This window comes from Anneissia japonica, unplaced genomic scaffold, assembly GCF_011630105.1.
Source record: "Anneissia japonica isolate Jap-2015-1 unplaced genomic scaffold, ASM1163010v1 scaffold288030_len866700_cov218, whole genome shotgun sequence".
NCBI lineage: Eukaryota > Metazoa > Echinodermata > Crinoidea > Comatulida > Comatulidae > Anneissia > Anneissia japonica.
The window spans coordinates 117,111-135,754 of NW_022728334.1; the positions used below are offsets into that span (position 1 = coordinate 117,111).

At 36.0% G+C, this 18,644-nt stretch overlaps 2 protein-coding genes across 7 annotated transcripts in view; both read left to right on the forward strand.

The window, feature by feature from the left end:
- The window catches only part of LOC117114107, a 16,563-nt gene extending 5,533 nt beyond the window's left edge, over positions 1 to 11,030 (forward strand). For 2 of the 5 annotated variants that reach the window (XM_033257656.1, XM_033257657.1), the window contains one exon: positions 5,801 to 11,030. In XM_033257656.1, the coding sequence (XP_033113547.1) occupies positions 5,801 to 7,438 (1,638 nt within the window). In that variant the 3' untranslated portion in view covers positions 7,439 to 11,030. The other 3 variants (XM_033257658.1, XM_033257659.1, XM_033257655.1) reach the window with 3 other exon arrangements.
- Positions 11,031 to 11,954: 924 nt separating this feature from the next.
- Positions 11,955 to 18,541, forward strand: LOC117114101 (putative uncharacterized protein DDB_G0291812). Of its 2 annotated transcripts, none has more exons than XM_033257646.1 (2): positions 11,955 to 12,566; positions 15,742 to 18,541. In XM_033257646.1, the coding sequence occupies exon 2, from the start codon at positions 15,808 to 15,810 to the stop codon at positions 18,313 to 18,315; it is 2,508 nt and encodes an 835-aa protein (XP_033113537.1). In that variant the 5' UTR covers positions 11,955 to 12,566; positions 15,742 to 15,807; the 3' UTR covers positions 18,316 to 18,541. The 2 variants fall into 2 exon arrangements, with proteins under 2 accessions (XP_033113537.1, XP_033113536.1); XM_033257645.1 differs by lacking the exon at positions 11,955 to 12,566 and adding an exon at positions 13,748 to 13,993.
- The last annotated feature ends 103 nt before the right edge of the window (positions 18,542 to 18,644 follow it).

An 18,644-nucleotide genomic window follows, 5' to 3' on the forward strand; every position in this document is an offset into this window, starting at 1 on the left:
GCATGTCGCGCTAGCCTTATCCTACTCTAGGCCTAGACTAGCTAGGATGGTATAGGCCTAGCCTTGAAGGGACGAAGGTCCCAATGAAAAACAACGTCACTCTTTGATAGCTAACATTGTCTATTTAATATCACAATAATTCATTATTAGACCTAGTTGTTTTTTGAATTGTACTCCACAAATCTCAGCCGATATCTCGCACAACTGGTTAACGTCTCTATCTATTGTCGTGACGTCACGGCTGCAACACTCTTTGGCAGTCAACTCGCCCCTAGCAAACCCGCCCTTGGAAACTTGCCCCATAAAAAACTGTACACTTCCTAGACCATGCAGTCTTCAAAATAAAAATTGTAACCTTTGGTAATCAACTACATTTTCCACATACATAGAAATTTTTAAAACTTTATTAAAAAAAACCTAAACCATAATTCACCACACTATAGACACTTTTTGACAAAAATGAAAAATTACGACTTTGTTACTCAATGAGAAGTGTTCTAATATAGACAATGGGCCGTGTCTCATATTATTTGTTATAGTTTTATTATTCATTATATTATTAGTTTCATGTCATAAATCGGGCGGTGTACTTTACACCTTTGAAATTCGCTTAAAACAAAATCATAGTCATTTATTAGTTATTGGGTTTTTTTTCCATTTCGTGATAGAAACAGACAGCTTCGTTTCCGAGTGTGTGGTATATTGGACCATATTTTATACCGCAATAATTGAAGGCCTTTAATAGCCTATACCAGGACAGGTTGTTCATCCTGGCTATCGATGTTTGGAAATAAATACCGTAATTATTTAATCGATTTCTTGCGATGGAGAGGTACGGTACTGTATTCCCAACGCTCGATCTTTCTTGACGGATTGTTTCGAGTTCTTTACGTTCTTTGGTTTTTCTTTTCTTTCAAAGTTTGTGATGGTTATTAAATAAGTTCTCAAGTACGTTAGATGTATCTAAACGTAAAGTATAGCTTAGTATATATTTGTTGATCCAAAGAATGTGCTCTACGCTATGGATTGATTCTTTTCTGAGCCTTAGGAATTCGGTTGAAATATTAAATAAATACGGTAACTCACAGTATACATTAGTAATGGTTTGTAATAAATTCTGCATACTATGCTCCATGAATAATTGTTTTTGTAACAAAAATCTGTAACTTTTCAATTCATCACTCAAATCGATCAATAAAGGCTAACAACATCATTCACCATACAATTTATCTTTCTGACGTGTGCAACCTCTTGGCTCTGTATATATAGGCCTAATATTGTGTACTAATGTTTGTTTGAAAATTGTTATCATTCTTCTGTTATCTTCACTTTGGACGTTCAAGTGTACTCGAACACTAAATAAATTCTTGTTGAATCATAATTTGTTATCTTTCGTTGACGTTCAACGTTTCGGTTCAATCACAGCGGTATATGCTACAACCTTCAACGAACATTCACTATGAAAGAATCGAGGTAAGTTTTGGTAGAATTAGGCTACGTGCCGTCGTAAGTGAATTACCATATCGTTTGGTCAAAACAGTAATGTATCCCATGTAAACAGGTGTTTGACTTAAGTACAGGAAACCTGACCACCACAGCAATAAAGTTATGCATAGTAGAAACCTGACCACCATATTTAAAGTATGCATAGGGCCTTAGAAACTTGACCACCATTGCACAAGTTATTATGCATAGGGCATGTACAAACACGTTTTAGGGAGTAGATCCATCCATATTCACATGTGGCATGAAATATAGTTAAGGTAGCATATTAGTAGTTACGTTGTGTTTAAAAACATGACAGCATTTGTGCTCAGATAATATGTTTTGGAAGTTAAAACAGCCACTGCATATAGAATTGTGTAGATTATATCACCCATATTTCAATTTCTTCAAATCAATCTTTCCTGATATGACAGTTGATCAACAATTTCTCTCCGGCTACAATTTTATATGAATTATTATTTTTTATCCAATGAAGCCAAGATTTGAAGGCTCTGTGAAAAGAATTATGAAATTTCCTTTCTCTGTCCGCTATCAATCATATATGTTAAGATTACTTTTTGTTATTCGATGAGATCCACACATACACAGATCAATGACAATGAGAAATCATTTCCATCTATCCTTTCACTAAGAAGCGTCATTTCCAGACCTGGCAACGTAATCACTACGAAAGCAACATGTACTAATATACTGTCCTGGTAAACAAAACTTACTGTAGTACCGTGATTTCATCGAGAGATGATGACACTAGCGTAGCGGACACAAGCCTACCTCTGAATAATCCTCGTGTCTGGCATTAGGAATATTGGTTTAGGCGAAGATATCCAAAAACTATTGTTGGAAGCATAATTAAAATCACCAAAAAATAGTAAAGTTGGATCGTATACTGCATAAAAGGTAATATAATTCATCATTCTACTTATTTTCGCGAGAATTTCAATTTGTTCGCCTGCCGCCGCATAATTTTGAGGGGACGCTGTAGATTGGTGAATCGTGGCACCCGCTTTCTAACCCACATATTCGGGGCTTCAATCACTGCCGAAGCCAGGATAATCCTCACGGTTACAATTCGTATTCTGGTATAATTGAATGGTGTAACGCCAACACACCAGGCCTATATGAAGTAATACCAGTCAGTCAGTCAGTTAGTCAGTTGGTCAGTGAGTCAGTCAATCATTCATTCAGAAGACGTTATGTGTAATAGGCCTACAGTATATCGGTTTTGAACTTATACACTCCAACAAGAAAATGTTTGAACTGTTATCATTGAAACTTGAACTTTCAATTTACAATAAAATTAACAGACCCACATATAAACTGGTAAGTAAGCAATTTCATGTTTTAAATTAATGTTTAAGGGCTTACCCGATTTTTTAAAGGTGGGGTTGGTTTTGGCTGAGAAAAGGGCCAAACAAGAGCCAACTAATTGTCAGAACCGATTAATGAAGTTGCAAGTGGAACTCTTTTCCATGGAGTAATTTTATCTTTCTAGTAATGTAATCGTAAGGGGGCCCTAATAATCTTGAGAGTCATACATAGTTTGGGCTTCCATTTCAGCACTGAATAAAACTCTCCGTTATACGATGACAAAAAATCAAACCCTGTAAATTCCACCGTGTTTCTTGTAATGGAATAGTACTAGATACCCTAATAATTGCAAAGGTTTTAAATAATAAAATAAAAAAGACAGTATACAATCATTTAGCAAATACAGACAAGTGTCTTTAGACCTTACTTTCTTTTCTAAAATACTAAAACGTATTATTTTGAATGCTACCTAAATTATTTTTTATTACAAACACTGGCCGTTCTTTTCTCTTCTTTTAATTCAAATTTATAGACCAAGAAATGATAATATTAATAGGCCTATTAATGAGATAGATTTATACAGCGCCACCAGAGGAAAGAAACTCACGACACAGGCGCTGATTCTCACTCAAATAAAGTGCAATGCAATTGCTAAAAGGAAGTGCAATTACATTCATTCGTCGAAATGCGCTTCGTTGAGAGAATTGTTATGTTTACTAAATAAAAATAAATTCAAAGATGTTTACGTAGACCCATAATGGCCATTGTAGCACAGATACTATGTACAGACCTTGATAAGCAGCACACTCATCCTCACAGCAATGTATTTATACTTTAATAGGCTTTCAGCTATTAAGCTACATCACTACAGAAGGTCAAGTACATCTCTTATATTAGAATCAATTCGATAAAGGCCAAGAAAAAAAATACGGTGATATTGGTAACGTCCTTACTGACGATATTCTTAGGGAAACGGCAGATGGTATAATATTAACGTGCATAGGCCTATTCATGTATTCATAATAATCCTGCGCGCGTTAATGATGCCTATCATCATACATACAAACATCATTAGTTTGATATCGGTTGTACTACAGTGCGTAGATTTCGATGTGTTTGGTTGAAGAATCGTAGCACATAGAGTTCCATATCGTGTGCAAGGTTGTAAATTACAGTCTATCATAGCAAGTAGATTTTGATGTTGTGTGATTGGTTGTAAAACACTGTGTAGAGTTTGGTTGTAAATCGTAGGGCCCCGTCAGGGAGAGCTCCTCGTTATGGCTGCCCAGCTAACAACCTTACGTTCTAATAACGATGAACGTTTGGTACTGAAAATGATTTTTTTGTTTTGTTTTTTGGGGGTTTTTTTTGTAGATCCATAAGTACGGCGTACATCACTTACAATATAACGTCACTTGACATAACCCAACCCCAACGTTTATGAATGTTGTAATCGATGAAAACTGATGGAAAAGTACGTATAACACGCTAATATCCCAAATAAGAACAGTAATCCCCATCACAATCCCAATCACAATTTTAATAGCTAGGCTGATACTTTATGATTCTAAGCCTTCATTGATTTCTTGTGCTGGCCCACAGGTGATATCACGACTTACTTTAATTGTAGTTTACAGAACATGAATGTAGCTTATTACTAATGCCTAGACTTGCCTTATAATTGCTGCAATCTCGACCACCTATTGTTTCCCCTTACGTCAAGAGATCTCTTTCATTTTAATCCCTGCTGTTTGAAAGGATCGAAGACGGGCAATACAATTTTGGACTCAGTGAGGGATAAACATCCACATTATTCGTTCTAGCATTCTAGAGGAATACGTAGTGCCAAGAAAGCAATAAACTACAGTAAACCACATTTCTACAGTCACGTGATGTATCTGTCCAAGGAGGTAGATTAGTCACAATTTGATGTTACTAATCCCAACTCATCTTAATCATACAGTTTTTTTACCAAGCATGCAGCCTAAGTTATTCAATATTTCAAATTGTTTTCGTTTTTGGACAAATTCAAAAACCACACACAGACCATTTCATTCAACAAACATGAGTGCTGCCACAGTATTTCTGTTATTTGTGTTATATACACGTATATTGTTCATATGGATCAATCTGCAATCAGACACTGATCAATATCAAAACAATATCGTACACCTGTCTCTTATACACATCTAGATGTGTATAAGAGACAGTTATTAGTTATTGGGTTTTTTTTCCATTTCGTGATAGAAACAGACAGCTTCGTTTCCGAGTGTGTGGTATATTGGACCATATTTTATACCGCAATAATTGAAGGCCTTTAATAGCCTATACCAGCATTAGAAATGGCGTAGCATTGTCGAGAAGCACATCTCGTAAATAAAGTATCATTCCTTACGCTCTTAAGATAACATGTATATTTATTAGACCCAATTTAGAAAGTATATATGCATGGCAAACAATGTTGGCAAACAAAACACAGAGCCAAGCGTAGTGACAGTGTATTAATTTGATTGATCTGAATAACCGAGGTCTTATGTTTGTGCTATAAGAATTAGGACTTAGGACAATAAAAAAATAAGTTTTTTTTTTATCCCGTAATAGAAATTAAGATTTACAATTTAGAAAGATATTCACAATAAAGTACTGAAAGTGTAAAAATGAAGAAGTTAGGCCTAGAATATTTTTACACTTTTAGCACGTGGCTTGATTCTTGTGTTACAGTACATGGCATTATATCAGAAGATAAAAATCTTTTCTAAATGCCATAGACCTCCTATGGGACGCCAGTGCAGTTTTAACTAGGCCTCTTGTGATTGACAATCACGGATAAACCTATTGGAGTCGTATACAAAATTAACAGGTTTATTCTTCAGACTACCAAAATTGGCCTTCTTAAAACATCAAGATAAAAATAAATTTCAAATTAATTTGCATTTTCTGAGATAAATTATCACAATTTAAAATATTATTTTTTATTGTTTTTCAGAATAACAATATGTCAACGTGCTTTACTTTAAAAACTCCATCGAATCATACCGCTACGCAAATTACCAACATCCATCAGCCAATTACAAGCGGAGGAGGATGTAAATCTTGCGTCATCGAGCAACTGAATGCTAGACTTACACCAGTTTCACAGAGACTGTTAAGAAACCCGACGGGACGACAGTACCCGGTGCTAGCCATCACTCGCAGAGATCTACAAAGCACGTCAGGTGTACGACATATGCAGACACATAACAGAATGAGTTTAAGTCTAAATTTAAAATCAACGAAGAATGAAGCGATAGATAACGGATTTTTAGTGACGAGTAATAAACATGATGCAAATATGGACAGTACAACAAGCCAAATGAGACAGACATCGGTGTACGAGGAATCAGGTGACAGTTGGATCATGAATGATCCTATAGAAATCGACCAAATACAAGACCCAGGAATATCGAAAACGTCATTGACGCCTCCAGAGGACTCTCTGCGACAACATGAAGAAAGAAACATGGAAAGTGAACATAGCTTACACGATCCCGATAAACTGGACATGTTTGACGTCATGAAGATGGTGAACAAGAAGTTGGACGATCGAGACACATGTACTCGAGATTCACATAAAGGAAAGATTCAAATTAAATTTAACATGAAACCTACCAAAATAAAGCGAACACCTACGCCATCAGTTACAACGTTTAAAACTGCGAGAGAAGGAAGCACGAGGCATCAGAATCCACAGAGCGGCTCGAATCAAGGATTTACTATGATAACGAAATCTAAGACAGCTCATAAACTTTACGAATCTCGAATCAATTTAGACAATGACCTCAAATATCCAAGGACGGTTTCCTCATATTCGGTTACAAATTCGTCCTTATGGAACGATCGTGTAGCACAACAGAAACATCGTCTGAATATCTTGAACTCGCAAACAAAATATTTTAACAAAACAATAAAAGGTTCTTTGGATAAGGATATACTTTTGAAAACGCAACAAACAAAAAACGTAGGGGAAGAAGGAAAAGCTTCGATTCATAAGCATGCTACCCCTCATTGCGTCCCACTCCTTTTCAATGAGATGGCCTCCCATCTACCAGAGCCCCATTCATTTTGGGGAGAATATTCCCCCGGTAGAACAAGTCCCCGTACTGCTGCGACGATCGCCTTTAAAAGAGGATTAATACAACCGGATGAGTGTACTTTGAACAATTGGCACTGTGGTCGGAAACGAATTCCGCCGCTGCCACAAGGCGGAGCACCCGGCCTACCTAGGCTAGATCTCCTAAACTCAAGAACTCGATCTCATAACGTCGCACGGCTGCATATGAAAACAGGAAGGACGACTAGGGAAAATTCTTTGATGATCGACTTAGAAACCAAAAAGGCTTCAATGAACAACTTGGACGCCAAAAAAGATGTAATGACCAATTTAGAAGACGAGATCCCTGAACATCTTGAGCAAGTTCCAGATTTCTCTGTTGAGGCGGAAGAGCCGTTTACACCGGCAAACACTCCAATCAGCTGGCAATACTATAGTGACGAGCCGGACAGCGCTTTTGTAAACTCAATGACTGTAAGTGATTCCAAGGAGAATAAGGCGAAGATTCATGTTTTTCTACCTGAAATGTCGTAGACAAACCCACGCAACTCTAACGCAATTCGTAATTATTTTGTTAGGCTATATATTGACAGTTTTTCATTTTAACTTTATTAGCTGAAAGTATTTATGAAAGCACAATCAACGAAATGAACATTATTTTAGACCTATTATTATGGTCACATTGAGTTAGTAGGCCTAATTGAACTGTGATACGAACAAAGTATAGTTGGAACTTCGTTACTTAAAAAACATTGATCAACATCTTATCTTAATGTGTAATCTCACAAAAGAGACTACCGTGCTTTTTGAAAGTTAATTTTTTTTCAAACTGAAGATTAACAGTTTATTTTGAAAACATTACATTGAATAATTTATGAGGATAATAAAATCCATCGCGTCTGTCATTCCGTTTCAATGGTAAACTGGACTGCAGATCGGCTCTAGAGTAGATTTCATAAGACATTGGACGTTAGTCATAAACGCTGTCTTATGTTCATCATTTTTACCCATTCGACGCAGATCTTTTTCTTAATCAATTCATAAAATGAAATTTAATTTAAAAACGTTAAGGCTAATTCACCTGATTTTATTAACTAACAAAAAATCATATATTAGTTAACTCGAAAATTCATGCGCATAAGTCTAAAATGTGTAACGAATGGGAGTTAATACTCACTACCAGGAGACTATTGTATTCCGTTTACCGTACATTTGCATACCGTTTCAGTATAACCAACCTCTCATGACTAAGCGCTGGGACGCATTCAAATCAGAATGCGCTGCGCTGCGCACTTATTTAAGGGCGGCGCTTAGCGAAAAAATAATTGATGCAGTGATCAATCGTCAGTACCCAGTGGCCTTTATACAAGAGTGGCCCTTATTTAATAATGTATGGTCATTGAATTTACAGTGACGTAACACATGAGCTTTCACTGGCAGGGGTAAGGCTTTAAGTGCTCGATATTAATGGGAATTATATTTTTGCAGGACCATGGGCCCAAAATTGACCGATCAGGGATCCCTAAGTAGCAGAACGTGTAAACTATAGCCATCAAAGTACGTCCCTAAAAATGTCAAGCGATGGAGAGGTTGCGTGTTCTCCCCGTAGTCCTAATGAATTGAGATCCTACGCTCCCTTACTTCCCAGCCCCAGTAGAAGGGCCAGATGTAGGCTCAGCTAGGGGACTCTGAGCTGAGCAAGGACGACTTAACTGTACAGCTAAAAGTCCTTGCTCTGAACCTCTTTATTACGACACTGCAAATTTGGTTCGGAATTGCATAGACCTTATTTGGTAATGACCAATTAATACAATGAAGTCACGATATAAAGTGTGTATGCGAATGCGATTCATTGAACATAGGCCTATTTACACAATAAAAGCCTAGAATGAGCTTAAGCAGCCTACTATTTCCAAACATGATGAAATTAATTTTAAGGCAGCCCTCCGACCTACAACACCCGTTAATCCTATAACAGAATGATATATAATAAAATCCACCCTCTCACCGAACCTTCAGTTAATTCCTTATTTGACGAAACCAGTAGGCCCACCAAGAACTTAGAAAAGTTATTCTTGTCAAGTATAAAATGAGGAAGTAAAAACTCATTAAGAGATTATTCTGTTTTATTAAAAGTAAGGTTGCATTCATTCCAGATTTTGCATTTCACATTTGAGATTTATCTTCATTTTGTCCCAGTTAGAAATAATAATAGGATAAAATAAGATACAAGTAGGCCTACAATTTTTTTATTAGAACACTGACGCTGAAATTGGCTAAAAAATAAGAACAAAATGAAGTTTTATTTTTTTAAAAACTAGAAAAACAAATATATAAAAAAAAACCAAATAAAATCCTTATAGTCTTATCTGTACCCCATTATGTGCAGTTGGTGTGACTATTAATAACTTTTAATACAGTACAATAATAATATACTGCTGTACAATAATACCTCTGAAAAGTGTGTAAAATAAGATTAAACTAAGAACATTTCGAGACTGATATAGGCAGAAAATAAGAACACTAATGAGGCTGGGAAAAATTTCATAAGTTCTTATAAAAAGTGTGTATTATAAACATCAAATCTTTCTTTTGGTAAAAACAGCTGTGATCTCAAAAAAATAGTGAACTAGGCCCTGTATATATATCAATTAAACGTGAAAACATCAAAGAAGTAAAAATGAGAATTTTTTATTTTTTTTAAACTGATCACCTGTACTTTTATCATCTCTTCAACGTACTTTTATCATCTCTTCAACGTCACAACGTCAAAGTAAGTACGTTACAATTAAATGCATCCCAAAGTTATTACTGCCAGAAAGCAGTCATATAATATTGTTGGCATGGGCTTGGTTAACAACATCACGTTTTAACTTTTGCTTTTCCCCGGCGCCCCCGGTTTAACCTTTTTTTTTGTTGTTTCTTGTCTAAAGATTAAAAATAAATAAATGACTGCTCCCTGGTACACAGCAAACTGAACGAATAGGCCTACTTAACAGAGGGCGCTAATGTTGATTTCCTTTTGTCGTCAGAATAACACTCTAAAACACTTCTGTTTACAACCTCCACATCATCAGAACATGAAAAATATATTCATATCTCAAACAGAGTATAGATATAGACACAATATAAAAACTAGACAGGCCTACCTTAATCTTATAAGAAAGTCTGGATTATGGCTTGTTACACATGACGGCTCAGAAAAACATATAGCCTACCAGTTTGACATGCACTCGGTATTGGATTTACCGTTTAATTTACATAACCACTTAAAAAGTATGCATATGTTAATATCAGTAGGTCTACAGACATGTAGATTATTCTGCAAATTGTAAGAGAGAACTACGAAATTGACGATTTAGTGAAACAAACATTAAAAAATATTAAAATGAATTTTCATTCAACAGTGGCGTAGTGCCTAAGGGCTCTTGGCGGCCGAAGTGTGTGAATAAAAGTTGATTGTATGATAGTCACGCAACATACTTAGGTCAAATAAAATTGATTGTTAGTTTCACGTCAGGGATTTGAAATTATTGTTTTGTGAGGGTATTTCCTATTTGGTTTTCACTATCCTATATACTAATGGTAAACAGGCTGGTAAATAGTAAAAAAAAATTTTTTTCTTTTTTAAAGATGTAAAACGAATCTTTGTAATGTGTTTATGCCATATATGTTCCCACATCTTCTTTTAGGCTTGACATCATTCTTTCAGATAGTTGTCCATGGAAAAAACAAGTTTTTTTTTTTAAATTTGCAAATGGTTAGTTTTTTTCATGAGGCTCCAAAATTTAATGTGGGCGGGGAGCGTGAAACTAGCAATTAATTTTATTTGGCTTTATATCCTTTAATGATACTGAAATTGCCTTTATTGTTCTCCATGCTTTAAGTTATTTCAAATTCTTTTAATTCATATTCCCGATCCGCCACTGCCGAATTAAACGTAGCATTCGTATACTTCCCCTATTTATTGAAGTATACTTGGAGAAATCAACTCGAGACAGAGAAAGAACCTTTGACCTTTGTCAGTAAAAACACGGCTGAGCCCTCAATCGTTTTATTTATTCTCTTTTGCCATCCTGTACATTCACCTGAAGAAGTGTATACGAAATCTTAATAATAAAATCTCAACTAGTCTCAAAAGTTCTAATTTTTTATTTTTACTGTTTATTACTAGTCTCTTATACACATCTAGATGTGTATAAGAGACAGAAACTGGACTGCAGATCGGCTCTAGAGTAGATTTCATAAGACATTGGACGTTAGTCATAAACGCTGTCTTATGTTCATCATTTTTACCCATTCGACGCAGATCTTTTTCTTAATCAATTCATAAAATGAAATTTAATTTAAAAACGTTAAGGCTAATTCACCTGATTTTATTAACTAACAAAAAATCATATATTAGTTAACTCGAAAATTCATGCGCATAAGTCTAAAATGTGTAACGAATGGGAGTTAATACTCACTACCAGGAGACTATTGTATTCCGTTTACCGTACATTTGCATACCGTTTCAGCTGTCTCTTATACACATCTAGATGTGTATAAGAGACAGGTCAATTAGGTGTAGCATGGTAGGCCTATTATCTAGGCCGATGGAAATGGTTCGATCTTCCGTGAAGTTCGCGATATATGTGACAATGGGAAGGACAGGGCAGGGGAATAGTGTTCAAATGATGATGTTACTGTACTTACACGATCATGATGGTGCCTCGCTCTAAGTGTCTGAATTGTCTTACCGATAAATTAATAACATATTTAATTCCAGGTCGTACTCTGAGTCACCCCCTGTTACCCTTACCGCAGGCTGTGACCAATGACTTTTCAATATACGTTCACATTACAACACTAGAGAGGGCGCCAGAATTTGAAGAATATGTTTACAAGGACGCCGTCAGGTGAATATTAACCAACATACATTACCGTTTCTATGAATATTAATGGTTTACGTATATATTCTACCAATACCATAAATTATCGTCGTCGTTATCATCATATACCACCATCATTATTATAATAATTTTTATCAAAATTATTATCAATTCTGATGGTGTTTGCGTCAGGAGATTAGTAATAGGAATGATGATTTTGCCCTACCTACGATACTTGATGTGTTAAGCTAGGCACTCACTGCGTCGTACGACGACCCCAACTCCGTTCCATGTGAACGCCAGACGACGCGACTCGTCTGCTGATTGTCGGTGGCAGTCTGAACGGATCGTCATTAAAAACAAACTGCGCGCTCGTCGTATCGTTGCGTTCTACATACAATCGCCTCGGCCGACTACCGTCGTGCGCAGTGATTTGCCCGGCTTTATCGTACTAAATTCTCAGTACGATGCCCATCAGAGATTTGTATCGCAAGTATTATGGGAATGTATTTATTCAGTACGATAACACGTCCAATAGGGCAAAATCCTGATTCCTAATTTAATAATTATTATTAGTAGTAGTATTTGCAGTACCCGCTTCTACTTGCAGTACCCGCTGTTACTTGGGGATCGGTTTCTTCACTAGCCACCAAGCAAAAGGTCGGTAGTCTAGTGGTTAAGACATCAGGCTAGTTACCTGGATGTCGTGGGTTCGCTTTCCACCCTAATCACTTGCAACATTTTTCGCAAGTATTTCGGAATGTACTAAGCAAGTACTTACAACAAATCAGGTAGGGGCAAACAACATTTCGTATTATTGCAGTATTAGATTATCAGTACATAAGTTGCGACTTACATGTTTCATGAGTTCACTTCGTCTACAGTATCGTGAATACACAACAGAAAAGAATATAACAAATGAAATGTTATTTATGTATGTAGATATAAGCCTCGGTTGCCATGGGGCTATATACATATAGGATTTGGAATGCCATTGCTTCAGCGCTATTTAAAGGACGTCTATAGAATATATATTGTGATAGAATATTAAATAAACATCTAAAGACTGTTTTTGTCAGTCATTGTCCGTTCTAATTAATATTGTACATTTCTGTAACCTAGTTTGTTTTGACACTATTTTTGTTGTGATAATTAAAGATCAAATTAGTTTATTGACACAGCATTATAGTTATTATTATTGTCCATGTACGGTCTCAATTAGACCATTACGTTTTAAAATGGCAGTCTGTCATACAAAATATAATATTTAGCAGCAGGGGTGGCGCCAGCGGGGAGCGGCGGTGGCCAGGGCCCGGGGGGTCACGACCCCGTCTGGGAGAAAAACCACAATTCGTCAGGGAGAAAAAAAATATATGTATTTTCTACATAGGCCTATTAGTAGACTCTAAAATCTCTTAAATAAGCCTTCGGAAAATTGTCAAAGTTTTCGGGGGCTTCGTCCCCTGGACCACGTTCGGAACATTTTAAGCGCCCACTTTGTTCTCGTCGGGGAAATCTGCCCCAATCGGGGACCTCAGAAACCCCGTCGGGCAAGCCCTGGCGCCACCCCTGTTCAGCAGAGGAGTAGTGGTACAGTCAATTATAAGTTGGAGAGGAAGAAATAACAACAGTTTACTGCAGTTATGATTGAAGATTTAAGACTGCTTTTATCATTTACATAAGCATACAAACTTCTCTGATCAGCCTCTATTTTCTTAGGTATTAAAAGCATGAAGTTCAGGTCATTAATAGTTGATGGTATGATGGATATACATTAGTTAAAAGCGTTTCCTTGGAAACACTACCAATCGAATAGGTGAAGGTTAGTTAATCTGTAGGTAATTACGTATCAACAAAATTCAAATACAGTCAACAAATTTCAAATATAGTGATATCAATGATAAAGTGTGCCGATTACCCGATCTCTAAATGGAATCAACCATTATGAGTTATCTGTAGTTTATTGTTGTGACTACTGTATTTAGTGAACAAATATAAACCTCGGTAACGATGTCAACGCAGGAACGTTGGAATTACATCACTAAATATCTTCAATATAGGCCTAATCTAACTATCTATTATTATATCAATGTAAAGTAAGTTTGTCTGCAATTCAGCTAAGTCAAGCCGGCCTGTGGTGCACGCGAACGTTTGAGTACATGCTAAAGAAACATTCAAATGTAGATAATTCTTCGACGGATGGTTGCATTATTAAGAGGTATGGTACCGTATAATACTTTAGTTTTTTTTATAATGATCATTTGGCTGACGTTATATGAAAGATTTGATAATGTGATTGACCCGTTAACAATTGTGAGTAGGCCAGGCTGCGCTGTACCTTAGCCTACATAATATAAACATAAAGTAATTCCTATAATTTCAATATCGCTGTTGCAGCAGTAGTCATTGTATTACAGTAAGTGTAAATTTTTTTTAAAAGCAGTCTAACAGTGGCGTAAAGAGCAGTAGGCCTTTACAGGTTGAATGTATAGCTAATTTACTACGGTTCGAACTACAAATCAAAAGTTTTACATCTTGGCTTATATATAATGAGATTTAAGCAAATAACGCCGTTCTATATTATGGGAATTGTAAACCTATTTAAGGGATAATTTTGAGACAAGAATTCCAAATTTTAGATTCCTAAAATCGTTGTACACATACATGTTTATTCATATCATACCTTTTCACTTGACGATTTAAATAAATGTTATATAAAATATCTGAAATTATATCTGAATCTATAATATAAATATATCATATAGCAATAACCATAATTATAACTAGGTCTAGCTATATTTACAATATAATACAACATAACTATTATTTTACCTATTAATTAAAATAATAATTATACTAAATATAATTAGAACATCTTCAAAGGATATGCCGTATTGTGTGGCGCGAAATCTTTGAAGTATGCTATAAAGATGCGTTTGGGATAATATTAAGACGTCCAAGAAGATGCAATGCCAGTGAAATGTTAGTTACAAATCTTGTACATTATTGTAAATATGTGTATATAACGTATATGTCTATAATGACCTACGGTATATTCTATGAATACCTTCGGAAGCCAGTGTAGGCCTACAGTTTTAAAACCAGAATCGGAAACAGTTAATTGCAACAGCCGTATCAAAATAATGTGTGCCGGGTCTAAAGCTCTGTCTACACTATCAAATTTTGTGTGACAAAAAAGTGTGATATGCCCATATATAGGCATGATGACATCACACCATGACCATATATAGGCATAACATTACCATATATGGGCATGTCAAATTTTTTTGTCAGAGAAAATTTGATAGTGTGGATAGAGCTTTAGATGGGTTATGTGATTCTAACTTGAAGTGGAACTAGGTGTCATATGTACCGGCAAGTAGGCTTATATTGCTGATGTGCACAAATCTCTGTTATTAACTTATTAATTTATTTTTATATTACTTATTATTGTTTGTAGGCATACTACTTAATTGTGCTTTACGGTACTTGGGTGAAATGTATTTGTGTACAGTAGGGCCTACTGTGTTGAACTGATCCCAAATAAAAAGTGAATTGATACGAGACCTTGTAAGAAAAAAGTCTTGGAAATGTAATCAGAATATAGTATTAATTAATCTTGGGCCTAATTTCTGATATGTTATCAATAATACTGTGCATCATTCATTATTATCCAAGGACTGAGTGTAGTCACGTGAATTCAGTGTGTCATCTTGGCGATTTTAATCAAATTAATTCTCGATAAAGAATAGGTAATCACTCAAAATTTAGCGTGCTTGTTATAGCGATATTGGATCATTAGGTACTTACGTTGTGTGTTTCAACATAACAACGAATGCGGCGATCGTTCACAGTGATTCTGTTTTGTGCATTGAAATAGCAGAGCTAAGTTCCAAATTCTAAAGCTTTTGTTGACATTAGCGCCAAGAGGCCACTTCTAATAACTACTTATTGTCGTTTTCACAGGGCTTCAGGTGTAGATTTACCTGACCGGGCAAATAGCCAAACAAGCATAGCAGCTTCTTTTCCAACATGGATTCGCTGGATGAGTATACGCAGACGCTACAGAGGTCGATGCGACAGGACCTTGATAATTCGGTGAACAAGGCGATGTTAAGCCCTCGTGACATTCTTACGCGGTCTCATGAAAGTATAATGCGGGATTTAACGGATCCCCGCCAATGGTATCTCGCTGATTCACATCGTGAGCTTGTGAACCTGATGCAGCAGGCACAACTTGAGAAACCACGCAACCAGTCCACAACAACCAACAGTCATGATAACAGTCCTCCACGCGAACAGTTAGTAGACGAATTACTTGAAACAGAAAATGTAAAAAGCGAAGACAAAAAAAATTGCGAAGTGGCTTTAACTACAGATATTCAATCACGACATTCAACTCCATCTCCAACAGACTTTAAAGCTATTGAAATATACCGGAATTCCAAAAGTCCAAGGCACCAACTATCTCCAAAAGAGTTGACTATGAAGAAACCTGCCAATAGTATTCATCATATCATGATATCCGATATAGACACTCTTCGGCCAGTTAACGACCTTGGAAAAGTCTCTAAACCAAAACCAAAACGTCCTTTACCATCTCACCGACAGAAGATTGTAACCTTTGACGAACATGGCAACAAAGTTGTTTTGCCAGAAATTAAATCAAAATCAGCAGACGATACAGACCGTAGAATTGAATTTGTTGAAAACTGGATTCATAAACTGCATAAAAATAATCTCTGTCCTGAGAACATGAAAGAATTGTGTGTAATAAAAAAGCCAATCAAAGTGGCCCATCCAGAGTATCTGCTCAATAAAAGTTTTCCTTTGAGTAGTTTGCAGACGAGAAATCGTATTTTGAGCCAGTTATCCCTGTCGAGTCCCGTGGCAATGCGACATGTGTATAACTTAAAGCAGCAATCAAAACAAACCATTAAGAAGATAAACAACAGAAATAGTCTTTTAACAACGCTTGGTGAAGAACAAGCTCATGTGCAATCAAACAGGGCCACAGAACAAAATCCTAACATTCAGCAGACAAGTGCAACTTCAAATACTGAATATAGAAATAATGATATAGGAACATCGCCGAATCAGACAACAGTACTATCAGAAAAACAGCACATAAAAACTTTCTTGCTATCGCTAATGGACCCACCAAACGGAATATCAGATACGAAGAAAAGATATGTGTTGTCAAATGATGTTAACACGAATGAAGATCTACTTTCCTCTGCAAGAAAAACCGACAATAATTTACAAGGGAGCGAAAAACAAGAGCTACCAAGTTTGAGTCATGAGGATAGGGGTGTACGAAAAGAAATGAGCGTAATTGACCTAAAACTGCAATCTGGACATATACCAAATATAACAATGAAACGTAACAAACCTACCAAAAAAGAATTACACGTTTCTAGTCAAAATGACAGAGAGAAATGTTTCACTGATAAGGCATTTTTCGCCACAGAGACGAACGCTGAAAGTCTGCAGCAACATAAAACAATGACACCTATGAAGACTTTCATTCAACTCCAGGTATTTGATCACAAGTTTCCCAATGAAACGGAAGTTTTCCCGTATCCACTGCCTTTACGAAAAATGCCAAGAAAACTAGGGTCACTAAAAGCAACCTCTATCAAAGAATCAAGCGTATTCTTAGAAATTACAGGCAAAAAGGATAAACGAAAAGAGAAATCTAAAGGCAGATCAAAGCCAAAGATTCCTGGTTTCATTAAGCACGACCTTGAGGTCACTGACGTTGATTTTCAAGAACTAGGCACAAGTAAGACGGAACAATCTAGCAACCATGGTGGCAAAACTTCAAATATTGTAACAATCACCACTTCGGGAAATCGGGAAGTTAATAGCGAAAGTTTTATTAAAGACCAAGGTGATGATTTCCTTATCAACACAGGAAAAAAGCAAACCAATAAAAACATACCTATCTCTAAAAATGAAATAACATCAAACTCTGACGAAACTGTTGAACACGCTTCAATATTTGAAGAAGAGGTTGATGATTTCAAAAAGCTGAAGGAGGAACACATTCCAGATAGCGTCACTCAAACACCCGCTGACCAAGAGGTTCATGGCGTTGTCACTGTACATACGCACAGCGACGATACGCGCTATCTTATGGGATTACACCAATATTCAACTCAAGGCTTTAAGGCAAAGTTAGGAAAATTTAAAGAAGAAATAGTATACGAAGAGGAAGAACAAGATGAAGTAGAGGGAAGAGGGAAAATAGAAGTAAATAAAATAAAAGAAATATCGAAGGATAAAGAAAACGGCAAAGATAGAAAAGAAGAAGAGGCATATGTACCTGATGGTATATTAGGGATACTTAATAGTAGTAGTATTAATATTAATAGTGATAATAATAACAATAGTAATAATAATATTGATGAAAGGATGGATGATGATAGAAGCTCGGAAAAGAAAACTGAGTCAAATACTGAAAACAACGGACAATTAAATCAAAATCCCCACAAAACAAAATCAGCTAAAAACGTCACGTTTAGCATTTCGCAATAAACTGCATTTACAATTTTGTATTTGATCGTCTAATAGTGACTGACCTTTGTATCACAATAATATTGGAGAATCGAGGAACCAAAATGTTTCTGAAGTATGTATCGATCTAAAGGTCAACGGGCATGTTTACTATATACATTGCTATGCAACTGTACTGCAATACTGATAATAATAATAGAGTATGTGCCATTAAAGGATCAGATTTGTTTGCATCTTTTTACATAAACTATTATTTTCAATTCACAAGGCGATAATTCAATTTACCCGTCAATACAAAGATCCAGAGGTGACGGAACTAGAGGGTTATGGAGAGTAATGTGTGACCGGAA

Coding starts and splice junctions, on each gene's coding strand:
- LOC117114101 (XM_033257646.1), top strand. CDS start 15,808: ATGGATTCGCTGGATGAGTATACGCAGACGCTACAGAGGTCGATGCGA.